Source organism: Protopterus annectens, chromosome 12.part0 (assembly GCF_019279795.1).
Source record: "Protopterus annectens isolate FY-2018-M chromosome 12.part0, PAN1.0, whole genome shotgun sequence".
Lineage (NCBI taxonomy): Eukaryota > Metazoa > Chordata > Ceratodontiformes > Protopteridae > Protopterus > Protopterus annectens.
This window is the reverse complement of record NC_056746.1, coordinates 360823170-360848128: the sequence shown is the minus strand read 5'-3', so window position 1 is coordinate 360848128 and position 24959 is coordinate 360823170. Positions and strand designations below refer to the sequence as shown.

The 24959-nt window shown below is 41.4% G+C and overlaps 1 protein-coding gene across 5 annotated transcripts in view; it reads right to left on the bottom strand.

Annotated features, from left to right (window-relative positions):
• Nucleotides 1-24959, bottom strand: part of NPRL3 (NPR3 like, GATOR1 complex subunit) — a 1033612-nt gene that overhangs the window by 448659 nt on the left and 559994 nt on the right. For all 5 annotated transcript variants that reach the window (XM_044089441.1, XM_044089439.1, XM_044089442.1 and 2 more), the window contains one exon: nt 24332-24461. In XM_044089441.1, the coding sequence (XP_043945376.1) occupies nt 24332-24461 (130 nt within the window). The remainder of the gene's footprint in view (nt 1-24331; nt 24462-24959) is intronic.

Below are 24959 nucleotides of genomic sequence, written 5' to 3'. Positions count from 1 at the left end.
CCTCCTCAGGCCCCGGTGAAAAGGAAGGGGACCGGAGCCGAGGAGTAGGAGAGCCAGCAGCCAGAGAGGCCAGAGGAGAAGCCCGCTTAGCCGGCGGGGCCGAGACGGAGGTCTCGGCCCGCCGCTTGTGGTGCTTCTCTCTCCGGTTCTTCTTCCTGGCTTCCCTCTCCTCTGAACCCGTGGAGGGAGTTTGAATCTCGGGAGGAGCCGAGACGGAGGTCTCGGCCCGCCGCTTGTGGTGATTCTCTCTCCGGTTCTTCTTCCTGGCTTTCCTCTCCTCTGAACCCGTGGAGGGAGTTTGAATCTCGGGAGGAGGAGGGGGAGCAGGCAAGGCAGAAACCACCGGAGCAGTAACTACCAACGGGGCGGAGGCCGAAGCCGAGTCCGGGGGCAAAAGTCCCGCCAAGACTAGCTTCGACCTCCGCTCCTTCAATGCCCTGGGGTTGAACCCTGCACAGATTGAACACCCAGAGGTGAGGTGTTCAACCCCAAGGCATCGAACGCATCGAGTGTGGCCATCAGCAGGGGATAGCTTATGGCCACACTCGGAGCATTTTGAAAATATTGCCTTTGGGGCCTCAGACACCGCTAATCTACTTTTTTTTTTTTTTAACAAAGAAAGTTAAATTAAATTAACCACTCACACAGAAGGCCCCAAAGAATCCACAAGCGCACAAGCTACGTACCAGCGAGGGGAGGGTACTATAAAGTTAACCAAATTAACCAAAAAATTATCTCTATAGAGGGAAAACCTACAACATTCACACAAATATTAATTTTCTGACAGAAAATACACTAGTAAACACCAAAAAAAGCACTTAGCTGACAGGAGCTCAAAATCCAGCTGTCACCATGAACGAGGCAAACTAGATCTGAGGTCATGTAGGGAGAGCAGGGCATTATGGGTGAGGGGAGGAGCTAGGAGCTCGGATCCATAGCTGGATAAACCATGCCGATTCGGATCCGATATCGGATCCATACCCACAGGTTGCTGACAAATGAATTCTCCTACTTCAGATTCCTTGTTTTCTTGCCTCTCCTCGACTAGTTTAGACCAGTTTACAGGCAATGCTGTATTCTGGGCTGTGGTGTAGTTCTTGTGTTGTCCATTACCTTACTTGGATAGAAAGAAGTTTCTTTGCTCACCAGTGGAAGTGGGGAGCCTTGAGCAGCCTACCTGTCCCTGTGGGAAGTGACCTCAGCACAAGAAGCTGTAGTAATTGGTTGTTTTGGACCATTTCTAGCTCTTTTGTAGTTCACTGTTTAAAATCCGCATTTGCACGGCTTTGCGCTGTTGTGCGCATAGTGCAGTTCCTGTTAAACAAGGTTAAACTTCTTCTGGCTCCGCCAAGTCTGCTCTTCAAATTTTCCCTTAAGGAAGCTCTACTCTTAGTATAATCAGACTACTCACTATATTATAAGCCTAGCACTTGTTCTCAATACTTCTCTACTAAGTAAGCACTCTCGTACTAAGTAAAGCACTACATCTACTTACCACCCCTGTGAATATCCACTTCTCTTAAAGGTACAGCACTCCCTTATACTGTTCTAGCATGTCGAGTGGCAGATTACTGGCGTCCTCTCCAATTCAGCTGGTCAATCTGGGTATCTTGAGACAATGCTACAATTGTCTCATGTACACAGACAACCCTCTCCTCCTCCCAACAAACACATATACATGTGAGAGATGCAACTATATAGCCAAACTGGAGGCTGAACTCTCAACTCAGGGCTGGCATGACCAGACAGGAGGAGATGGTAACCACACACACAACAATCCCAGTCCCACATAGACCTACCACAACTGCAAACCAAACACATAAAAACACAAAGACATACTCGGAGGCTCTAATAAAAAACTTACCAAAACAACAGAGGCTCCCAAAGCAGACATCCAAAAATCCACCACCTCAAAACAAAACACATGCAACACATACTTCAATAAATCAGTGTGTCAACCAATCACAGCCCTTAAGGCCAAACACCATGATTGATACACTCGTAATAGGTGACTCTATAGTCAGACACACTGATGTCCCGCTGACCAGGCTGAACAAGGAGAGGGTGACTGTGAGCTGTCTATCGGGAGCTAGGATCCGCCACATAACACACGCACTCAAGTCACTCCAAAGCAAGTACAAATATGACTCCGTCATTGTCCATGCTGGTGTGAATGACCTGAGACGTACCTCCCTGGACTACATGAAAAGAGACATAGAGGAGCTCTCCGATTATGTAGCCCAGGCTGGTATGACCCTGACTCTGAGCAGCATCTTGCCCTCACCAAGAATGATACCACAATACAAAGACAAGATGATCAGCTTTAATAATTGGCTCAAGTACTGGTGTCATTCTAAGGGGATCCAATGTCTGTCTGCCTGGGATCACATGTTGGACAAGCCATGCTGCTTCACAAGGGATGGCTTACACCTGTCACCACTGGGCTTCCGGATATTGGCTAAGGCTCTTGCCACCCCCATAGTGCCTTTTTTAGGCAAGGCTCAAAAGACAAACCCAGCTCCTTAGAAAACAAAAAATGGAAAAAAACTAAGGGTAATGCTGCTCAACGCCAGAAGTCTAAATCTCAAGATGCAGGCACTTGATGCACTCCTCAGCATGGAGAACATCGACATCTGTGCAGTAACTGAAACCTGGTTCAAGGCTCCTGAGAGCACCCCAGCGCTACCAGGCTATACCTCGTATCATGCTTTTCGGCGCCAAAACCCGGGCCGAAACACAAAGGGAGGGGGAGTGTCCATATTCATCAAGGACACCCACACCTCCAGGTTAGTAGCAACACATGAAGCATCAGAGACCATACAGGTGCAACTAGCCATAGACAAAATTGCTATACAACTGGTAGCATGTTACAGACCACCCTCCCAATCTCAAGAACCCCACTCAGCCTTCCTGAAGACATTGGAGGATATGAATGTATCACAAAATACCATCATGCTGGGAGACTTCAACTACCGAAACATAGATTGGGTACATTATTCTAGCCCTAATACCCTAGCCCAAATGTTCCTGGAATTCATAAATTCAAATGCACTGGAACAACTAGTCACCTCTCCCACTAGGGGAGATAATATACTAGACCTGATCATCACAAACATGGGGACAAAATGCTCCACACCGGAAGTATATCCCTCACTAGTGAGATATGACCACAAACTAATCACCCTGGATATACATATCCCACCTCCACCCCCAGCACAAAAGACCACAGTGAAAAACTTCTCAAAAGCAGACTTCACTCTTCTTAAGACTGAGATGGTATCCTTTAAGCCCACTGTGCCAGTGGATACCACATCCCACAATGCCGAATCCTTCACAAATGCTTTCTATGGTCATCTCCAAGAATGCATGGATCATGCAATCCCAAATAAATCCAAGTCCCTCTCCACCAAAGGCAAGCGTCCTGTCTGGTCGACCTCAGCCATTAACAAATTGTATAACAAAAGAAGGAAGCTACTGCACGTCAGAGAAAAATCCCATGAAGGGAAGACATCTCTGATCAACATTAGCAGAAAACTACGCTCTCTCATAAAAACATCCAAGGCCAACTTTGAGAGAAAAATCGCTAAGGACACTAAAGATAACCACAAAGCCTTCTTCAGCTATGTTAGAAACCTCATGGAAACCCTCAGATATGCTCAGAGTTAGTTCACAACAACAAAAAATACACTGAACCCACAGATATTGCCAACATTCTGGCTGACAGGTTCAGTGCAAATTTCTCCCCTCCCTCACCCCCAAAAGAAGAAATACTTATCCCAGCTGAATGTAATCTCCCTGTCATCTCAGATGTCCAAGTGAGAACCGCCCTAAACAAAGCTAAAAACACAGTATCAATGGGACCTGACGGTATCCCGGGTTGCGTGTTACGTAAACTCCAAGAGGAGCTAAACCAACACATAAAAATGCTATTTAACCTTAGCCTTACTTCGGGATATGTACCTGAACACTGGCGTACAGCAACAGTGGTCCCACTCCACAAAGGGGGTGCCTCTACAGACCCTGGAAACTACCGCCCCATAAGCTTAACCAGCCTGGTCTGCAAAGCTATGGAAAGAATCATTATGGAACTCAAACAGAGACATAGGGGACCTACAGACACTTGACCCCACCCAGATCGGCTTTGTAAAGGGCAGATCATGCCTTTTGAACCTAGTTGACTTTTTCGAAACAGTCACTAGAGCCATTGATGAGGGCAAAGCAGTCCATACAGCCTACCTGGACTTGGCTAAGGCCTTTGACACAATACCCCACTCAGGCATCATAGATAAGCTCAAAAGCTTAAACGTAAACCCTTATGTCACTAGATGGGTTGCAAACTGGCTAAAGGACAGAACCCATAAAGTTAAAATCGCTGGAGCAATGTCAGACTAAAAGCCAGTCACAAGTGGTGTCCCACAGGGATCTGTCCTGGGACCCCTCTTGTTCGGCATTTATTTCTCAGATGTTAAAGCAAACATGGGAGGGCTGTGGCTGACAAAGTTCGCAGATGACTGCAAACTAGGCGCCATAGTCGATACACCAGCGGACACATACATCCTACAAAAAGGCCTCACAAAAACGGACAACTGGTGCCGGAGTCACGGCCTTAAACTAAATGCCAAAAAATGTATAGTCATCCCCTTTGGGAAAAATAAAGTACCCACAAATTATCACATAGACAGCAACCCACTGAGTACGGAAAAAGTAGAGACCTAGGGACCCAAGTCGACAGCGACCTCTCATTTGACACCCACGTTGCCAAAGTGGTTAGAAAAACATTCTACCTTGCACGCCTCATCATGAAGGGATTCACATCCAGATCCAAGGATGTCATTGTACCCCTATACTCCTCCCTCATCAGACCCATGATTGAGTACAATGCTCCATTTGGTATGTACCTCACCCGGCATTTGCAACAGCTGGAGAGACCACAAAAGTACCTCACCAAGAGGATCAAGGGTCTCCAACATATGTCTTATTCTGCCAGACTAAAGAAACTTCAGCTCTATTCAGTAGCATACCGCCTGCTCAGAGGTGATCTCTGCCTGACGTACAAGGCCATGTCCAATCAGGATCTGATGGACATGCTCCACCTCAAAAATCCAAATCCATCAGGACCACGAGAGCTAAAGACTTAAACCTTGGCACAAGTATGAATAGGACATGCTGGAGGGATAGATTCATAACCCAGAGGCTTCCCATGCTTTGGAACAAGATCCCAGTTTGTATTAGGCAGAGCCCCTCATTGACTCTCTTCAAGAGAAATCTTGATGAGTGGATGGGAGATCGTAAGTTTACCCCGGGGGTCACATCTGTGTCACTGCTAGATAGGGGCACAGTAAACTAATTCTATTATATAAGGGGACCTTCATTGTGTCACTACTAGACAGAGGCACAGTATTCTAAATTTATTCTGTACATTTTTGTACCATTTCATGGGGTGGCAAAAGCCACATCACTAAGGCTAGGCTTACAAATGCCCCAGAGCAGATAGCCTAGTACTATACTATGAAACTATAAAATAAACATTCATTTGGGGCAACGCAGTGGTGAAGTGGTTAATGCTGTCGCCTCACAGCAAGAGGTTCTCCGGTTCGATTCTTAGCTGGGGTGCCTTCTGTGTGGAGTTTGCATGTTCTCCCTGTGTTCGCGTGGGTTTCCTCCGGGTACTCCGGTTTCCTCCCACATTCTAAAGACATGCTTCTGGAGCATTTCTCCCCGAGCCTCCGCTGAAAAACTGAGGAAGTTGCCATGGATCTAGTTAAATGGGCCTATAATGGTTTTGAGCAGTCAGTGTTTTGTGATTGGCTCTTAGTACTCAGTGCTTCATACATTCTCTTTTTGTGTTCTACCATTTGAGATTTTCTTTTGTGTTTTTTACCTTTCATGACATAATCCTGAAAAGGATGTAAGAAACATTTACAAAATAGAATAATAAAATATAAAGTGAGAAAAAAAAACAGATTAACTCATACTCCACACAATACTGCCAGTCCTGCTACGGTCTGAAAGACAGAGAGAAACAGAAGCATCATCATGTGAGGATATTCACCCAGCTTTAACAGACTCACTGCTGCTGTATAATTCCTTTTACAAGAGAATTAACTACAGGCAGATACCTATCCTTCTGGATTGACTTCTAGCTTAATCAGATATGCCCAAAGCTGAAATGGTCTCTTCCAACACTGAAATTGTCAGAGTGAAGCTTAGTTGGGAGAGGATATACACCCTGCATACCTAAAATCCCCATAAAAGCCATCAAGGAGATATTAATGTAAAGTTTCATCAAAATGATTCCAGAAGAATCTTCACAGCAGCCAAGAAAGAAGCCATTTCAGGTGAAAGAAAACAATTCTTTTGATCAGGAAATCCATCTCAAGGATGGGATTTCAGCCTCAACCAAGGGATGACACTTCTCTATCCAGTCTCTAAAGGACATAGGCTCTAGAAAAAAAAAATAATGTGATTAATGTGCCAGGGAGACCCTACTGCATGTTCAAACATATATAGTTATATAGTGAGTACCTAACACCCCTGTACAATGTTCATTATAAGGATTACATCAGTAATGTAATTCCTTATAGATGGGAAGAGTAGTGAAATAGTTAGCTGTCCAGGGCAAAGTATGACCCTTGATTAGAGAGGTGGAATACAAAATAACCTAGAGAACCTACAATGGCAAAACCTGCCCTGCTTATAGACTGAATATCTAGTTTGCACTATTTAAAAAAGTTGTGAATAATACTCCAAACTGCTGCCTCATGAATGCTCTCAGCTGTTATCTTCCTGAAGGAAGCTGCTGCAATACTTGCTGGTCTAGTTGGGTGTGCCCATTTCCGACCCACCTGCATTTTACCATGATGATCAAGCAAAAGTTGAAACAAGTAGCCAGAAACTTAGAAAGGGTTAGTTTGGAAAAAGAAAAAAAAGTTTGCCTCGCTTTTCTGAAAAGGAAATAAAAATAGTCCATCTGTTTAAAATGTTGGGTTCTGCTCTAAAACATCTTCGTTATTTCTGCATATCCATGTAGAAATCCTTCCCCCTTGATCTGTAGGTTTGGATAAAAACAGGCACTTGAATGGTCTGGTTCAAGGCCACCTCTAAAATTACTCTGATCATGAAGGAGTACTAGTTTAATAGCTATTGTTTTACTGTGAGATACTTTTATGTATCAGGGCTTGCAGCTCTGTCCGTTTCCTGGTAGAGATGGTGGTCACTACAGACAGAATCTTCCAGAAAAGGAATGTCAATGAAGCTGTGCAGTTTCAAATGAAAGAAAACAAGTTTTTTTTTTTCAAACAAGAAACATCTTTATTAAATTATCATGTATGGCATAGGCAATCATACATTTATATAAATTAAAACAAACCACACTGACATAATTTTAGATGCAAACATTATACATCACAAACCATGTTGACATAATTGTAGTTGCAAACATTACACATCAATTATAATCTATCCAGTCATTGTCGGTCAAAAATTACATAGCTCATTCAAATCCTGCCTTCTTTTAAACCTCATTCCTCGCTGTACGTATATATATTTATTTATTTTTTATTTATTTATTACATTTTGTTCATCGGAGGCCCGGGGAGAAAAGCTCCACAGAAAATACAATACAAGTAGATTTTAGATACACAGATTATCACAAAATAGAATGCATTTTTACAATATCAAGACAAACATCACAAAAATAGAATGCATTTTTATAATATCAAAAAACATTACATATCAAGAAGAAACATTATACAAGTATTGTGTGTTTACTGGTGGAGATCCAAGGGGAAGATCTACCTCGAGGAACAAATTATTATAATTAATTATTAATTAGTGAAGCGGCGGTGGTGCAGTGGTAGCATTGTTGCCTCACAGCAAGAGGTTCTCCCGTTCGATTCTCGGCTGGAGCGCTTTCTGTGTGGAGACTGCATATCCTCCCCGCAGTCGAGTGGCGTTCGAAAGACATGCATTGAAGGTTGGGCATCGAGCTGGCACCTCGGCACCCATAAAAAATCTACTGCCAATCATTAGCAGACCGGAGTTCCGCTGTGGCGACCCCTAACCGGGAAAAGCTGAAAGAAGAACAGTATTATTCCCACAATTCCCATTTTTACTATGTAATTTGCTCCTACCCTTTTCTAAAGGTCCCAATTACGGTTGTTTTATCTCTGTTAATATATTAGCTACTTCCAGTAAAGTTGGTTTAGATTTTTATTTTCATTTTCTAGTAATTGCTTTTTTGGCAGCCACCATAATTAGACTCAGCAAGGACTTACTATGTCTAAGCAATTCCTATTCTGTATCATAGCTAAAAAAAATAATTTCCTTAGTTACAACAATTTGCTCATCTAGTATCTCTGACAGAGCAGTCTGCAGGGATCTTTACAGTCAGTCAACTCATTACACTCCCAGAAAATATGTTACCAGTTACCTTTCTTCTCCATCACACATCCAACATTTGCTGTCTACCTCAGGAAAAATTCTTTGGAGTCTACTTTGGGTAAACAAATACCTATGTAAATACTTCCCAGCAAAGAACCTAAATCTTCTAGACTTTGTTACATATTTGGGAGACATGCATATACCCCCCCCCCATTGTTTGTTTGTGAATTGCTTATCCAGTCTCTCTTCTCAATCCTTTCTAACATCCTCTGATTGCTTGTTATACTTATAATGCAACATTTTGTATGCTCTACTAATCATTCCTTTTTAAAAGCAGCTTCTGTTTGAGATTCTACTAAAAACTCTACCAGCCCTGGTAGTTTGCTTATGATCCCCATATTTCTTTCTCTCTGCCTATATTCTGATATCAGTCCTTGATAGGGAAGGCAATCTCTATCCTGCAGTCCAAATAAAGTCTTTAGCCTCTTAACATTTTATTACATTCCCCTCTCTAATTATTTTCTTCCAACATCTTGGTTCTTTTACCAGTTTTCCCCAATACATTTCAGCTCCCTCTTGCCTATTGTCTACATCCCTAATTGCAGTCATCCCTATTGGTAGAATCTGATTTCTCCGTTCCCCTGTTGGCTTAGTTCTTAGAATACTTCCTGCTACTTTATAAATACATTTTCATTGTTATTGTTATTATCCTTAAGGATTTGCATCCCAAATCTCAGTCTCTCATCATTTCTTGAGCTTCCCCTTGTTTCATCATCATCCCTTCCATTCTGAATTATAAGTTTCTGTTTGTGCTATGTATAGGAGCCTTACCTGTGTAGCTCTGCAATACCCCTTCAGATTGCGTAATCCCAAATGGCTTGTTCATTTGGAAGAATCAGCTTATCCCACTTGACTCAATGTCTTCTCCTCCCAGATAAAATCCTTCAGCCCTTTATTAATTGCTATCCACAACTTCTCCTCTGGTTGATAAAAACATGCTTGACCCGTGTATAAAACTAAAGGGACTAAAACCATTTTAACTGTTTCAGGAAATTATCACAATGAGCCTTGCCTTTTTCTTTCTTGTTTTTAAGAGCATACTTGGGAAGAACTGGACAGGAGGTAAGGCACATATAGCACTTTAGTATGGAAAATACATAAAATGTCTAGCCTTCCCTGCATGGGAATCTGAAGCAGAACTCCTTTACCAGACTGTCCCAAGAGCCAAATTAGTCTGTATTTGGCATTTGCAAATGTTTGCTCAATAGTCTGAAATCCTTCTGATGCAGTTGCTATTCATGAAGCATGCTCAAGGCCCTGCTCCGGTGGTCTGTTATCATATTCTGCTTGCTGGATATGTAGACTACTTGGAAGAAAAGATTTTCAGACCCAGACCCACACCCAAGTCCATCAAGGACCTGCTCAGGTGGTCTGCTATCATAGTCTGCTTGCTGGGTAAGTAGACTGCTTGGGTGGGCAAGATTATTTCCAGACACAGACCCAGACCCATGCTATCACACCCATTCACCATTTCAGGGTGTTAGGGTCAAGAAGGATTTTAAAATCTGCACTGTATAAATTATGACCATCACCTTTCTTCCACATTTACATGGTTGGGTATGAGCTTGTAGTTAAGCTAGTAAAGACCTTTGCCTTGAGAGGCCAAACAGCAGATATGTAAAATAGTGAAGAACTGCCAATTGTCCTTGTGGCTGTGGATGTGTAGGCAGGCAGCTTTCATATCATTGGTACCATGAAAGCATTCTGCAAAGTAAGGGAAGCAGGACCACCAGGTAATCATTCACCATGCCTAAATGTCTGAGATCAGGCCAAATTAGTTAAGCTTCCTGCCAAAGTGGATAGGGGATGTCAGTGCTGCTGATTTCTTTCACTACCAAATGGGAATCTCCCCTCCATCTGCTGCACACTCAAGAGTCCTCAGAGTACTCATCGCCCTCCTTCCCCTCCAAGACTGCTGCCCCTTTTCAAATATTCTTATTTTTGTATTGTTCATCCCTAGAGTGCTTCCAATAGAATGGCCATTGATTGTTAAGTGGGGTAATTTCTGCTGTATTTCAGGATGGGAGTGGGGGGAGGGCATTTCTTCTTAATATCGAGGAAAGCAGCAATTTTTTTACAATATTCAAATCAAGCAACTGACTCTTCAGATTGTTACAGTGAATTTGGATTCCGAGTCAGGCATGTCTGCTGATAAGTGTGTTTGTGCCTGCCCCCTGCCACGGCCATCTATATCATCACAGTTCTATCTGAATGTCACAGAAAATTTAGACAATCCATCTAAGTCTGATCTAATGTTTCACATTGTCCTCTTGATCTTAGTTATTGGGCTTGGCCATTGATGCCTCTGACTCTGGGGTAGAAAAAAGTAAAAAATATTTTATCATGCTGATCCAACACACTGCTTTCTCTATCAGAAAGAAAGGCGCATTGAGTCTCCTTATTTCATTCTTTAAAACCACAGAAAAATGTGCAACAGGATTTTTACACAGGTGCTTTTAATGTATCCAAGACCCCAAGTCTGGTTTCTTTGGGGTAGGCAGCTGGAGTCTGGTTCTAATGACATGCTTTTGAAGGCATCCTTTAAAGCTTGGATAAATGGCAGAACAGCATTGTGACTGGTTTCTTCCAGGCTTACAAGCTCTGGTTACTTCTTTTTGGGAGTTAAACTCCTCAATTCCTTCTTCTGTGAAAGTGTTTTTCATGAGGTTCATGGTCTCTCCAAAGAAGACATCCTCCAGTGGAGGTCCTGGCTGAAGCAGTGCTGTCAGTGGTTTCCATGTTGCTGCTGGACAAGGAGTCTGTCTGGCCTGAATAGGCTAAATCCTGCTCAATCTTTAAGCAGGATGTCACTTTAAGAGGATTGTTCATTCTTCATTTCATTGGAGGGGCCTCACCTAATGTACAGGGAGTGAAGTACTAGGGAGGAAGGTGGGTAAGCCTGCTATTAGGCTGCCACATATACCTTCAAGAATACTTTGTATTCAAACAATCATGTAGCTGAGAACGGTACCAGTTGTATGAATACCAGGAGGTTACACACTAGTAGCAGATAAAATCCCGTAGGCGTAAAAAAAAAGAACTGTACAACTGTAAGAGCCACGCATATAACTTTAGAATATTCAATCAAAACTGTAAGCATCCTTTGGAGGGGGGGTGGTGGAGAAAGTTTGTATAATTACTATCCTAAGTAATGCTACTTCCTCTGAAGCAGTGTTGGACCACAGCGCGCTGACAAAACTAACTGAGGCTTGGCTTGATTCTGAGGCCAGGAGTTCATGGTCAACCTTCAAAGGGGCTAATGAATGTAGGGACTCCAATAATTCAGATGTTCAGACTGGTGCGGTGGTTGACAACACTGCCTCACTAGAGCCAATATCCAAGGACTACTCCAGGACTGACAGGAACTCTAACTTCACTTTCTCCCTGCACATGGATTCTAACTAGTAACTTTGTCAGCCAGTCCAGTTTTTGACATTTACATTTCTTTTTCTGAGTGACTTGTGTAAGATTCTTATGGGAAGGGGGCAGGAGATGGATCCCCTGTACTCTAGTATGAGAATCCTTTTTGTGATCCACAAAGGAGCTCAGACTTATATTTCAGTAGGAGAAACCTTCTGTGCTCAACAAAGGCCATTAGCCTAAGGGTATGGCTGAGCAAGATCTGCTTGTCAAAGATCTTGCACTGCTCATAAAAGATGGCTTACGAAGGCTCAATATAGGCTTTGTTCAACCAAAACAGACAGTATACATGGTAATCTTTTGGAAGAAACCATCTCCCACAGACACTTGGTGATTTCTTGGGAGGAGATTATGGAGGTACTGAAATAAAAATACCTAAGAAGAATATAACAGTCAAATACAGCAAGTTATATACTAAGCATGGAAACATAAACACAGAAAGGTTGTTTGAATTAGCTTGGAAGGGACAGATTGAATGTCCCAAACAAGTGACTGTGTGCTTCTTTTGGAAAAACAAAAAAGATTACAAGCTATTCACCCTCCTACAAGCAAATGCCACATTAATATCCTTGGCATGGGATGAAGAGCAGATCAATCTACTCTGGAATCAGACCAGAAGGACAAAGGATGGGCATCATCCATGTATATGGAATTATACTGCAACTCGGGAATTAGGCAGCTTAAGTGTCACTGTTTTGCATGGGTAAGGGAATTCCCTGAGAAAATACAGCCTAATTGATTTAACACCACTTATTTCAGACCATTGTTACACAGGTATGGCTTAGCATTAAGTCACAATTTTCAGAATCCACATACGTTCACACTAATGAGCAAAAGATGCAGATTGTTGGGGACAGCTAAAAACACCAGCCATCAACTTGCCATTGTTTGAGGCAATGATGACTATGGAGATAGTGTAGAGTGTGAGTACATTATCAGACATGGAGGCTATGAAGATACCCCACCCCCAAATAAAATGTCGAAAAGGCAAGAATACACTGCTGCTCTGTATTTACAGGCTGGGGTGAGTGGGCTCTTAATTTGGAACTTCAACATGCCATAGCACAGTAATGGTGAACCTTTTGGGTTCGGCGTGTCAAGAATTCAGAAAATGCCTAACTTGACTCTGCTTGTGTGTCACCCCCCCCAGAAAAAAAAATAAAATAGCATGGCTCTTAATACATCATGGATTAATCTCAACAGAATCAGAGGCAAATCTAGAAATAAGAGACATGGACAGTTTTAATCTACTAGTACAATTAATTTGAGATACTGACAGAAAAAAATGAATGTGAATTAATATACATTTTCTGAAGTAAAATTAGTCTCTAAATCTAATTATTGTCATTAATAAGTTTAAAAAGTTGCTAGTTTTAGGAGGGATTAAGAGGGACAGATGAGAGGAATGTTAAACAGCAAACTCCTCGAAATGCAGACTACTTGCCCTTTGCAGAAGTGTAACCATGAAGAGAAAATGTCAACACTGCCCTTTGCAGACTCTATCAAGAAAATATACTGAAATAGTCTTTGAGGTTAATAACTTCCTTACATGTGCAGCAATGTTGTTGAACTGGCTCCTGGCACAAAATAATTCAACGCACTTCACACAAGCAACAAATGCAAAAGCAGTTTTTTTGGTAACTCGGGTGTTGGTGAATGCTGGTGTGTCACCCAAAATGTTGTGGCGTGTCACTTTTGACATGTGTCATAGGTTCGCCATCACTGCCACAGCATGTGTGTGGAATGTAATTTCCTTTTCATTATGTCACACCTGAAGTTTAAGGAAAAATGTTTTTTATGTGGATATGACATTGGTGGCTTGGGTACAGCCAGTTTTATTTTAACAATTAAAATATGTTGGGCTTGGGTTGGAGGTTTTATTGAAAAATGGAAAGAACACTGAACAAGACAAAATCAGGCACAAAAATAGGATGAACAAATAAGTCAGTGAAATCACACTAGAGGTTCAACTGAGAAAGAATTATTTTGCCTGGCTGTATAGCAGAGAAGGTTCATTCTAAGAGCTACTAATGACCTTCATCCTATAGATCTGGGTTGGATTCCATCTATGTCCTTCAATGTGCTGTGTGACTCCAGGCAAGGCACTTAACCAGGATAAAGATCAATAAAACATTTACAGTCACCCAGCTTTTGCCAATCTGAGACCTAATCCCTCAAAAATAAACATTTCAGAACCTTCAAAAGCATGATTAGATAATTTCTAGAACATGAAACAGTGTAAAAGCTTTTAAAAGTCCATGCACCCAACACAATCAGTAAACATGTCTCACAGGAGCAGGTGCCCACTACTCACTCAACCTCTATTAAATGTGGCCGTTAGTGAATTAAAAACAAACATACTTAATACACAAATATATTAATAACACAGAAGCTTGCTATTATACCACAAGTTCTAAGAAAGAAGACTTCTGAATTTCTTTACTAGCAGGTACATGACACACACCTGCAATATTAAAATGATGTGTACTAAATAAAAAAGTTATGTACCCTCCTTAACATTCCATCTACGTTGTCTGTTTTCATTCCTCATCACCTGATGGGTTCAGCTGTTGCTAAAGCTTGTGGCACCCAAAAACTCTCAAGCTTCTCCCTTACCCATAATGCTCCAAACCCAAGTACCTCATATCTTGTTTGCTGATTTTACTAGAAAGGAAATATTAGACAAATAGGAAGAAGACTATATCTGGATCTCAATACAAAGGACAGTAATGTCCACTAATTACTTATTCTTCCAGGAGTTTTCAAAGGATGGGGGTTGGTGGGTGGGAGTTGAGGAAGAATGAAAATGGACAACACAGATGGAACATTATGGTGAGTATGTAACTTCTTTATCTGATGATGTCAATTTCCTTTCTATCCTCAACTGATAGGACAGAGTCCCCAGCCACCTAAGATCATGGGTGAACTCAAGGAAGGATATTCCTGAGCACAGTTGAAGCAAATGATGCTCTACCTCTGGAGACCAAATTCAATTTATAATGAGTAACAAAGGTATGGGGAGGTGCCCAAGTTGCTGCTGCGCAAATATCATCCAGACTGAAAAACTGAGGAAGTTACCATGGATCTAGTTGAATGGGCCTATAATGGTTTTGGTAAGGTAATACCCAATTTATTAAAAATAAATGAAATACAATCAGTCAGCCATCTGGCTAAAGTTACTTCGGCAACTGGCTTTCCCAATTCTACTTCTGCAAAAGAGACGAACAATTTGTAAGTCTTTTCTGAAGTCTTTTGTTCTACTCAGGTAAAAATGTAATTGTTTGTGAACATCCAATAAATGTAACATGTATTCAGCCTGGTTAGCAAATTTAGGACAGAATACTGGCAAATTAATGGACTGCTTGATATTAGATTCTGACACCACTTTAGGAAGAAAGGCTGTATTAGTTCGTAATGTAACTCTATCCTTGCGAAAAATCAAGTATGGAGGTTTTGAGAACAATGCTCGAATCTCAGAAATTCATCTCACAGAAGTAATGGCTACGAAAAAAATTGTCTTCCAAGAAAGGTATTTAAGATCACACTTCGCTGATGGTTCGAATGGAGAATGAGTAAGAGCTTGTAGTACCAGATTCAGATCCCATGGGGGAGTAGTGTCTTTAAAAGGAGGTCTTAGAAGAAGACAGCCTCACAAAAATGATTTGCTGAGCTTATGGGAAGTCTGATGCCCCAGCACTGGCCCAGTAATCAAGAAGCCTCAAATCCTCACCACTGGCAACAGTGGTGCACATACACACTGAGAGGATGACAAGTACATACACAGTAAAGTGCAATTTCCCTTAAGAGCACTCAGAGTCCACAGTCAGTTTGGGGCTGGTTTATCCCTCTTTCTCCAGATAGCAATAAGACTTCCCGCTGGCATAGCTATAAAGCTGAGATCTCAGCTGAGTGGCCAAGCCAAGACCTCCAGCACTCTCTCTGTCCAACCAGTGCTTCGTGTCACTGCCCAAGTAGCTGACGCACACAGTCATTGAGATTTGATTTGAACACACACACGCCCCTGGGAAAGGCTGGCACATGTTTACTAGCTATGCACCCTTCTGTCCAGACTATAAAGTAGTTTTCACTGCCACCAGCCACTACTTATCATCCTCCTTAAAGCCCTTTGCAAAGGGTGTCCAATCTTACTGTGTAATTTTACTATTAATCCAAATAGTAGTCTGACCAAGAGCCAGGCTATTAGGAGTGGCCTGTACAGTGTCACCAAACAGATATGCAAGTGCCCCAAGAGCTTAAATATCTCTAGCTAGACCAGCCACAATTGAAAGGTTTAAATATATATAATAACTAATACAAGAACAAGAAAATACTCAGTAAACAATCACAGTTACTTCAGAGTTCAAAATCACAGGAAATATTTAAAACATTGCAGGACAGTCTGAAATAAATAAAGAAAAACATCTAAATTAAGCTCAGCTATATTCCTGACTGTATTTAAAAGAAATGAATGTACCCTAGTTAACTTACTTACAGAACAAGGCAAGTGTGTGGTGAGTGGGCTTCCAGCTGATGCTGTTAGGTCAGAGACAAAATACAAAAATGCCCTTTCTCTCTCTCAGAGAGTTCTTAAATGAATACTGCAAATATTGCTGCTGTGATACTTGCAGCATGACATCAATTCTTGTCATCTGACTATCCCAGGTGAAAACCACTGATGCAGTTGTAGCATTTAGCATCTATCTGCGAAAACACATAAACCTTAGATCTTTTGGCAAATGGTGGAAGTCATAAAATAATTTACATTCCTCTGCATTTAAAGACAATACAAAAAACATCTAGTTCTAGGCATTATGTCTGCTACTGCACTGAAGCTGGAAGATAACATCTCTTTTGTTTACTGCCCAGCCATAAACTAACTCAACATCAACCATTCTTCTGATGTTTCAGTCTCTCCTGTATACATAAATCTAAACATACATCTTCAACATACGCATGTACAATTTGACATACAGTTCTAATACATTTATAACACAGGTATATGAATCATGTTGCTATTTACAAATGACACACAACCACTTACAAAATTCTAGATAGTTGGGCTGGCAGTATCTCATTCTGTCACACTTCTATATAAATCATATTAATATTCACAAATGACATATAACTATTTACAAAATTCCAGATATCTGGGCTGGCAGTATTTCCTTTTGTGACAAGAAGCAACTGAGAAGCCCTCAAATCCAATGTGAAAATTCGATATAGCTGCTAATTGAACCTTAAATGTTGAGGAACTAGCTCCTTCTTTAAAAAGTATAACCAAAACTTCCATGTATGGGATGTTATGTATGAGAGCTGAAAAATTATCAACATTATTTGGCAAGCTCAGTAAACAAATCTTTTCTATTTACTGGAGTAGAGCTTTCATGCAGAGAGTTTATGGGAAGACAAAACTATATGTCAGATAGGTGAAGAAAGCATAGGTTGTCTGGCTATTAATGGAATTGGAGAAGCCAGGCAGTCAGCCTGAGGTTTGATATGTCTGGGTGAATCATACCTGTTAGATGAGACAGGATGTCTGGAGTCGGATCCAGAATCCAAAATTGGTGAAGTAAATGAGGTCAAAGAAAGGAGAAACAAATCTGTCAAGGCCAGTAGTGTGCAATGAAGATGACTTTGCTGTACAACATGGCAGCTTTCTGTAGGAAATTCAGAATTAGTGGAATTGGAGGTTAAGTGTAAAGTAGACCCGAGGGCCAATCATGAAGGACAGCATCTCTCAGTGATTACCCCTGTGGGGGATTAGAGCAAAGTAGCTGCTGCATTTGTTGTTTAAGGGAGAAGCTAAAAGACTGCAGCAAGGCTGGTCCCACTGATAGAAAATCATTTCCGCTACACTCTTTTTGATAGACTACTTGTGAGGTAAAAGAATGCACCTGCTCAGCATGTCTGCTATCACGGTGGACTTCCCCGGAATGTGTGTTGCTATGAGAAAGCAGTTGGATGAGATCACCCATTGCCACACTCTGAGCGCTTCTCGATACAAGGAATAAGACCTGGTTCCTCCTTGTTTGTCGATGTGCCAAACTACTGACATATTGTCATTTTAACTGTAATTGTCCCCGAAGGGAGAGCATTCTGAAAGGCCTGCATCTCTAAAAGCACTGATTTCTTCTATAGGAAACTAATATGCAAGCTGGCCTCTTCGGGGAAACAAAGTGCCTTGGATTGTTTTCCCCAGAAAATGCCCCCCCCCCCCAACTGGGAATTGTCCGTGGTCACTATGACCTTGGGCTGAGGGGGAATGGACGGCCGGCCATGTAGAACCTGGTCCAAATGAATCCACCATTCGAGAGCCCTCTTGGATGTGTGGATAATTTGTATTGGGGTTGACATGGGTTGGTAAAATATCGACCATTGTGTTGCTAGCATCCACTGAAGGATCCTCATGTAAAATCTGGCTAGAAGTACTAGTGTTATTGTCACTGACATTAATCGTAGAACTTGAAGGACCAAGCGGGCTGAAATCTTGGTACTGCAGGTTATTTTTCTGATCTGTGACCTTATAGTCTGAACCCTTGAAAGAGGTAGTGAGGTTATCATTGACTTTGTATTGAACAGTGCTCCTATAAACTTCAAATTTTGGGTTGGTTCTAGTTGAGACCTCATAGTTTATGGTTATCCCCAGATGAGAACATGTCTGGTGAACCTGATCTCTTGCCCTTGTTAACTGATGCCTGGTCGGGCCGGTAATGAGCCATTCATCTGGATATGGAAACACCTGGAGTCCTTGCAGCCTCAAGTGAGCTGTTGCTACTGCCATACATTTGGTAATCACCTTGGGGGCTGTGGTGAGACCAAAGGGCAGAACTCTGAACTGATAATGACTAGTGTAAATACCTTCTGGATCTTTATGTGATAGTATCCATCCTGAAGGTCTATCGAGCCCACCCAGGTATCCTTGCACAGAAAAGGGAGAATGAACTGAACCATGACCATCTGGAACTTGGTGCGATGAACTGACGTGTTCAAGTTGTTGAGATCAAACATTGGTCTCCAGTCCCGTTCTCTTTGGCGCTAAAAAGAATCTTGAATAAGTTCCAAATTCTAACTTGTCTGGTGGGACCTCATGGATAACTCCCTTTCTAGCAGCTTTTGTACCTGAATTGCTGCTTATTCCCTCTGACTGGTGGAACATCGGGGATTTTTCTTGAAACTGGACGAGAAAGGGAAAATGGTATTATATAACCTCTGTAAATAACCCTCTGCACCCAAGTATCTGTTGTTATTTCTAGCCAGGCTGTCTGGTGCAGGGATAGTCAACTCCCAATTGCCTTCAAAGGAGGGCAATCAGGCCTCCTTTCAGGAACACTGGAAAAGTCTATCAAAAAACAAATCTCTGGACCCCCAGTTTTGCTGGCCACCTCCGCCACGGGGGGGGGGGGTGGCATCTACCATTAGAGTTCCCCCCTCTACCTCTGGGGAAACTTCCTCCATGTGTGTCCTGGAAATGTCCCTCAGACATTCTGAACCACATCATTCAACTACCTCATTAATTCCTGAAGGATCATCTTTGAGGTGTCGAAAAACATATGCCCATAGCAGACAGGGTCTTTCCATCCTTCTCACACCTGGATAACATGTCTTTCACTTTCTGGACAAATAAAGACGTGCAGTCAAATGGAGCATTGATGAATGAAGACTTGAAGGGCTCAGTAAAATAACATAAGCACATCCAGGCATGCCTCCAGATGGAAATGCCTAAACCTGCTGCCCTTCAGTTTCTTTGGCTACATGCAAAATGAGCCTCATGGATGAATTCGAAAGAGATTGCAGGGTAGGCACCTGAGAAGTCACAGATAATTGTATTTCCTCAGAAATGCATCCTGAGTGGGTATTTGAAAGCTCCTTAATCAAATCCCTCTGTAACCTTCTGAAATGTGCCAAATAATTCAGTGACCTTAGGCGAAGGTCACTGAAACATAGACATGCTTCCCAAACCTGTCCATTGCCCAAGGCTCCTTGTTAGGGGGATGAACAGTGGAACTCCCCTCGGCAAGTTCCTTTTTACTGGCTGCCACCATGACTATGGCACAAACAGGAACTCCTTTTCCACAAAATTATTTGTCCTCCAGAGTCATCATAATTTTGTCAGATCTCCGAGGTATTGGTTCAATTGTGTCGGGATCCTTCCATGCCCACCAAGAGATGAGCTTGTCTGTGGACGGAGTCTCCCATGAGGCAGATGGGCCAATACCGAAATCTCCAGGAATACAGACTCCTTGGATGAAGGGTCGCAGGATGCCCAGCCACTTCTCTATTTTAAGATTTCAAGAATGTCTCCAAATGAGACATCTTTAGGAGGGACCTCCTCAGTGGTATCAGAAGAAGTCGGGATACCCAGTTAGGAAGCCTGGGTTTCAGTACTGGTTGTGGAAAAGAGGGTTGAGACTCTGAAGACAGAGACGTCAAGCCTGTAGACTGAAGATACAAGGGGGTAGGAACCATCTGTATTGCTGAGATAGACAGTCCTCTCTTCATTGCTTCAAAGGCAGACCTCCACACAGGGAGAAGACCTCTGATCCAAAAAGGCATGCTTCTGGACCGTTGTCCATCCCTGCTCCAAGGACAAACCCCCAGAGGCAGAAGCTAGAACCAAACTAACCTATGTTGAGGCTCTGAGGTTCACAGATGGCTCCGATAACTGGACTCCAACACTTTGGATCTGACAGGGAAGCCTCTGGATCTGACTGAAATGAAGTGCTCAGAGTGAACTTCAGATCTGAGGGTGAAGGTATCAGACAGAGATGGATGGCTCGGATCCAAGGACTCTGAGATGGTGGAATGAGTCAGAGGAGGAACTGGAAGGGGGGGGAGGTGTGACAGAAGATCGGACCTCCTGACCTGAAGGGGGAGGAGCTAAAGGGGAACCCATCAGAGTCTGAAAGGGATCTAGGTCTCTCCAAAAAGGGGGAAGGAACCCTGGGGAGGAAACTGGATTTACTGAAGGGGAGTATCTAATTCCTGGATGGCAAACAATGCTGGATGGAGTAACTGGATCAGTTGGCTTATGCATTGGATCTGAAAGTCTTATCTGATATTTCTTTTGCATTGGATCCGATGTTGAGGTTGAATCCGATTAATCCATTTTTGTATGGTTCAGATCTAAGGTTGAGGTCACATCTGAAAATGTTGTCTTTTTTCCTTTAGGATCTGAAGGAGAAGTTGAATCAGAAGGAGGCTTTTTCTTAGGTTGCTCCAAAGCCTTAGAGGAAGAGGTAGAGGGGCAGAGAAGGATATTTAGACTTTTTAGATTTTTTTATGGGACACAGTTCCAGATAAAGACTCTTTGAAAGAAGAAGGAAGAAGCTCTTTTAAAATCAATTTATTTTTCTTTCTACCAGGGCTCTAGAGTTACACCCATGACAAACAGAGCAACCTTCTTGTAAATGAAGAGGTCCCAGACAATACACACATAAAGTGAGGGCATTCAATAACAGAATTTTGTGCCTACACTTAAAAGACATGTTTTAATTCAGCTGGACTCTCTTCTTTCTCTGGCATAGCAGGAAACAACAGTGAACAAGCAAGCAGATTCTAATGAGAATATTCTACTGTAGAAAATAAATAAATAAATAAATATATATATATATATATATATATATATATATATATATATATATATATAAAATTTATTTATAAAAGGAAAGGATAGCAATAGAAATTACCAGCAACAGTAATAAGAAAACTACACAGAGTTTAGAAAAATGGAAGGAATACAATACTTGAAGGTACAAGAAGAGAGGGCCAGAAAGAGATTGTAACTAGAAAAAACAGTAATAAGGCAAGCGATTAGGTAAAGGATTAAAGACTACAAAGAATTTGACAAATTTCACTATGAAAAATAGAAAGATTTTACAATTTAAAGACTTATCTGCTTGACAGCAACAGTCACCAGCTTAGAGTGGTAAACGAGTTCGAAGATACTTGGGGGTGCAGCATTATGGGTAAAGAAGATTCTCGAGAGTTTTTGGTTGTCACAAGCTTTAGCAATGGCTGAGTTGGAGGATAGAATGAAAATTGACCATGTCGGACATTATTTTTTGATATATGTTTTGGGCTTCAGTTAAGAATGAAAAGGGTCCCCAGATCAGCTGGCCAATCAGATCAACAACTTTGCAAATAAATAAAACCAGGCCAAATATCCCAGGTCACACTTGGAAACAGACATTTTTAGTTAGTGACCTTAACTGACTAAAAGCATACAAAATATGCATGTTCATTTACAGAATGCTTACAGACCGTGTATATGCTTCTCAACTACTGAACATTCAAAAGTACAGAACTGGTCTTTAAAAATCATAGCAGAAGGCCATACATCATTGCATACTATTCACTATGCAGTTAACGGCAGGGAAGCTTTCCCTAGGCAGCTTTTTCTTTTCTTTTCCAAACATCTTTATTAAATTTCCAAATATGACAAAGGCAATCTTACATTTATATAAATGAAAAACATACAAAATGATATCACATTAGTTGCAAACAGCTGACATCACAGACACCATTGAAACAACTGTAGTTGTAAACACTATACATGACTTATAAACCATCCGGTCATTGTCTGCTAAGCATTCTATAGCTCATTCAAATCCTGCCTCTTAAACCTTGTTCCTGCTCTGCATATATTGGTCCCACAATTACCATTTTTTTCCTTTGTAGTTTGCTCCTTCCCTTTTCAAAAGATGCTAATTCCATTTGTTTTACCTCTGTTACTATATTCACTACTTCTAGTGAAATTGGTCTAGACTTTGATTTCCATTTTCTAGTAATTGCTTTTTTGGCAGCCAACATAATTAGACTCAGCAAGGCTTTACTATGTCTAGGCAATTCCGATTCTGTAGCACAACTCAAAAAAATCATCTCCCCATTCAGTCCAATCTGCTCACCCAGCATCTCCAACAGAGCGGCCTGCAGGGAGTCCCAAAAGTCTGGCAGTTCATCGCACTTCCAAAAAAAATATGTTTGCAGCTACCTCTTTCTTGCCCGTCACACCTCCAACATTTGCTATCCACCTGAGGAAAAATTCTTTGGAGTTTACTTGGGGTATAAAAATACCTATGTAAACACTTCCAGGTAAAGATCCTAAAACCTTCTGGACTTTGTTGCATATTTGGGAGACATACATATATCTTCCCATTGTCTCTTTGTGAAATGCTTATCCAATCTCTCTTCCCAATTCTTTCTATGCTCCTCTGATTGATTCTTATAATTAACATGCAATATTTTATATGCTTTACTAATTATTCCTATTTTTAACATCAGCTTCTGTTCTATATTCTATTAAAAACTCTACCAGTGCTGGTCTTTCATTTAGGAGCCCCCTGTTTCTTTCTCTTGCCTATACTCTAATATCAATCCTTGATAGAAAAGGCAATCTCTAACCCGCAGTCCAAACAAATTCTTGGCCTCTTCCCATTCTGTCACCTTTCCCCTCGCTAGTTATTTGCTCCCAATACCTTGGTTCCTTTGCTAGTTTTCTCCAATAACTTTCAGCCCCCTTTTGCCTATTATCTGTATCCCTAACCACAGTCACCCCTATTGGCAAAATCTCTTTTCTCTGTTCTTGTGGTGGTTTGCTTCTTAGAATACTCCCTGCTATTTTATGAATATAATACTCTGTATGATTTTGGTTGTTCTTCTTAACAGTCCGCATCCAAAATCCCTCCATAAACTGCTTATTGAGTTATAAAGCTATGCACCCATATACTGGTCTAACTATGAAGATCAGAAAGGCTAAATCTGAAGGCCAAAGTCACAATACTATGAATAAATCATAACAATTAAGAGGTATGACTGGGCATGTGGTAGTTTAAGTACAGGAAGCTGAAGCTGTAAAAAAAAATGACCATGTCAAAATCATTTTATATATGGGTAGTGAAGTGCCAAAAGCTGATATTGTACTGAAGCTCTTGTTTGTTTTTTCACAATGGGTTAAACACCTAGAACAGGTGTGAAACGGCCTGAAAATAATGAAAGCTGTAATATTGTTTTTTTCTTTTTCTTAAGACAAAAGATTTGAAAGAAATGAGTCTGCTCAGTACAGAACTAATTCTGCTCAAGTCAGAGAAATAGGAGGCAACAGAATCATTCTACATTAAGGAACTAGGCTTCCTTCTGGCAAGTATGTGAATACATACAGTTATATTAGCTGTTGATTGCCCTGGCCTTTACATGCCCTTTCTGATTTGCTCTTCTTAAAAAACACTCAAATTGTTAAGGAAATAGAAGAAAAAAACTTAACTGCAAGCTAATCAAACAATTTAACAGTAGACGTGAAAATAGTCGAATCAGGGCAACACAGTAATGCGATTATCTGTGATTCACCTTGGTATAACAAAAAATGACAACATGCTGCTTTCAAAAATAGGTCAGTGCTTTGTCAATCAAATGAAAATAATATAAACATGGCAAGTATTTTTATAATCTATTTTGTCTGGTGGGGGTCACTTACCTCTTGTACAGGTGGTGCCAGTGGATTTTTGAACTCCGAAAGAGAGACAGGCAATGAAAACTTGGCAAGCATAGTTATCAGGTCATGACCTGGAAACTGTCGTGAGAACTGCTCAGCTAATGATGAGGAGCTATGGAGAAGACAGAAAAAAAATTACAGAAAGTTATGTAGACAACACAAAACATTAACAGGCAGAAAAGTACTGCACATTTAATTCCTACACTGAGATATTAAATGAAGGCAGCGCACTGACTCAAGTCCTATGTTCCTAGTTCTGTGTAAACTCAGACCTCAGCGTTTTGTCCTTATATTTGCATTACCTCTGGGTCTTAAATTAGTACACTTATCTCAGTTATCCTAAAAAAGTGTTTTTTTTTTTTGTATCAACATTATTTCAGCGAGGGCTCCCTACCATAACCGCAACACCAGATTGTGGGAATTCTGACTCTGAAAAAATTGATTCAAGTAAGAAACAGTCAGTTCTGAAACTCACTGGTACACCTTTAAATCCTTTCAAGCATGGGGGCTCCCCCATATCCTTACTTCATATAGTCGAACTCTGAGAAGGCTGCATCTAAAACTACGGGGAACTCTTGGGTTACTGCAGTTTCACACTTAGTACATATTC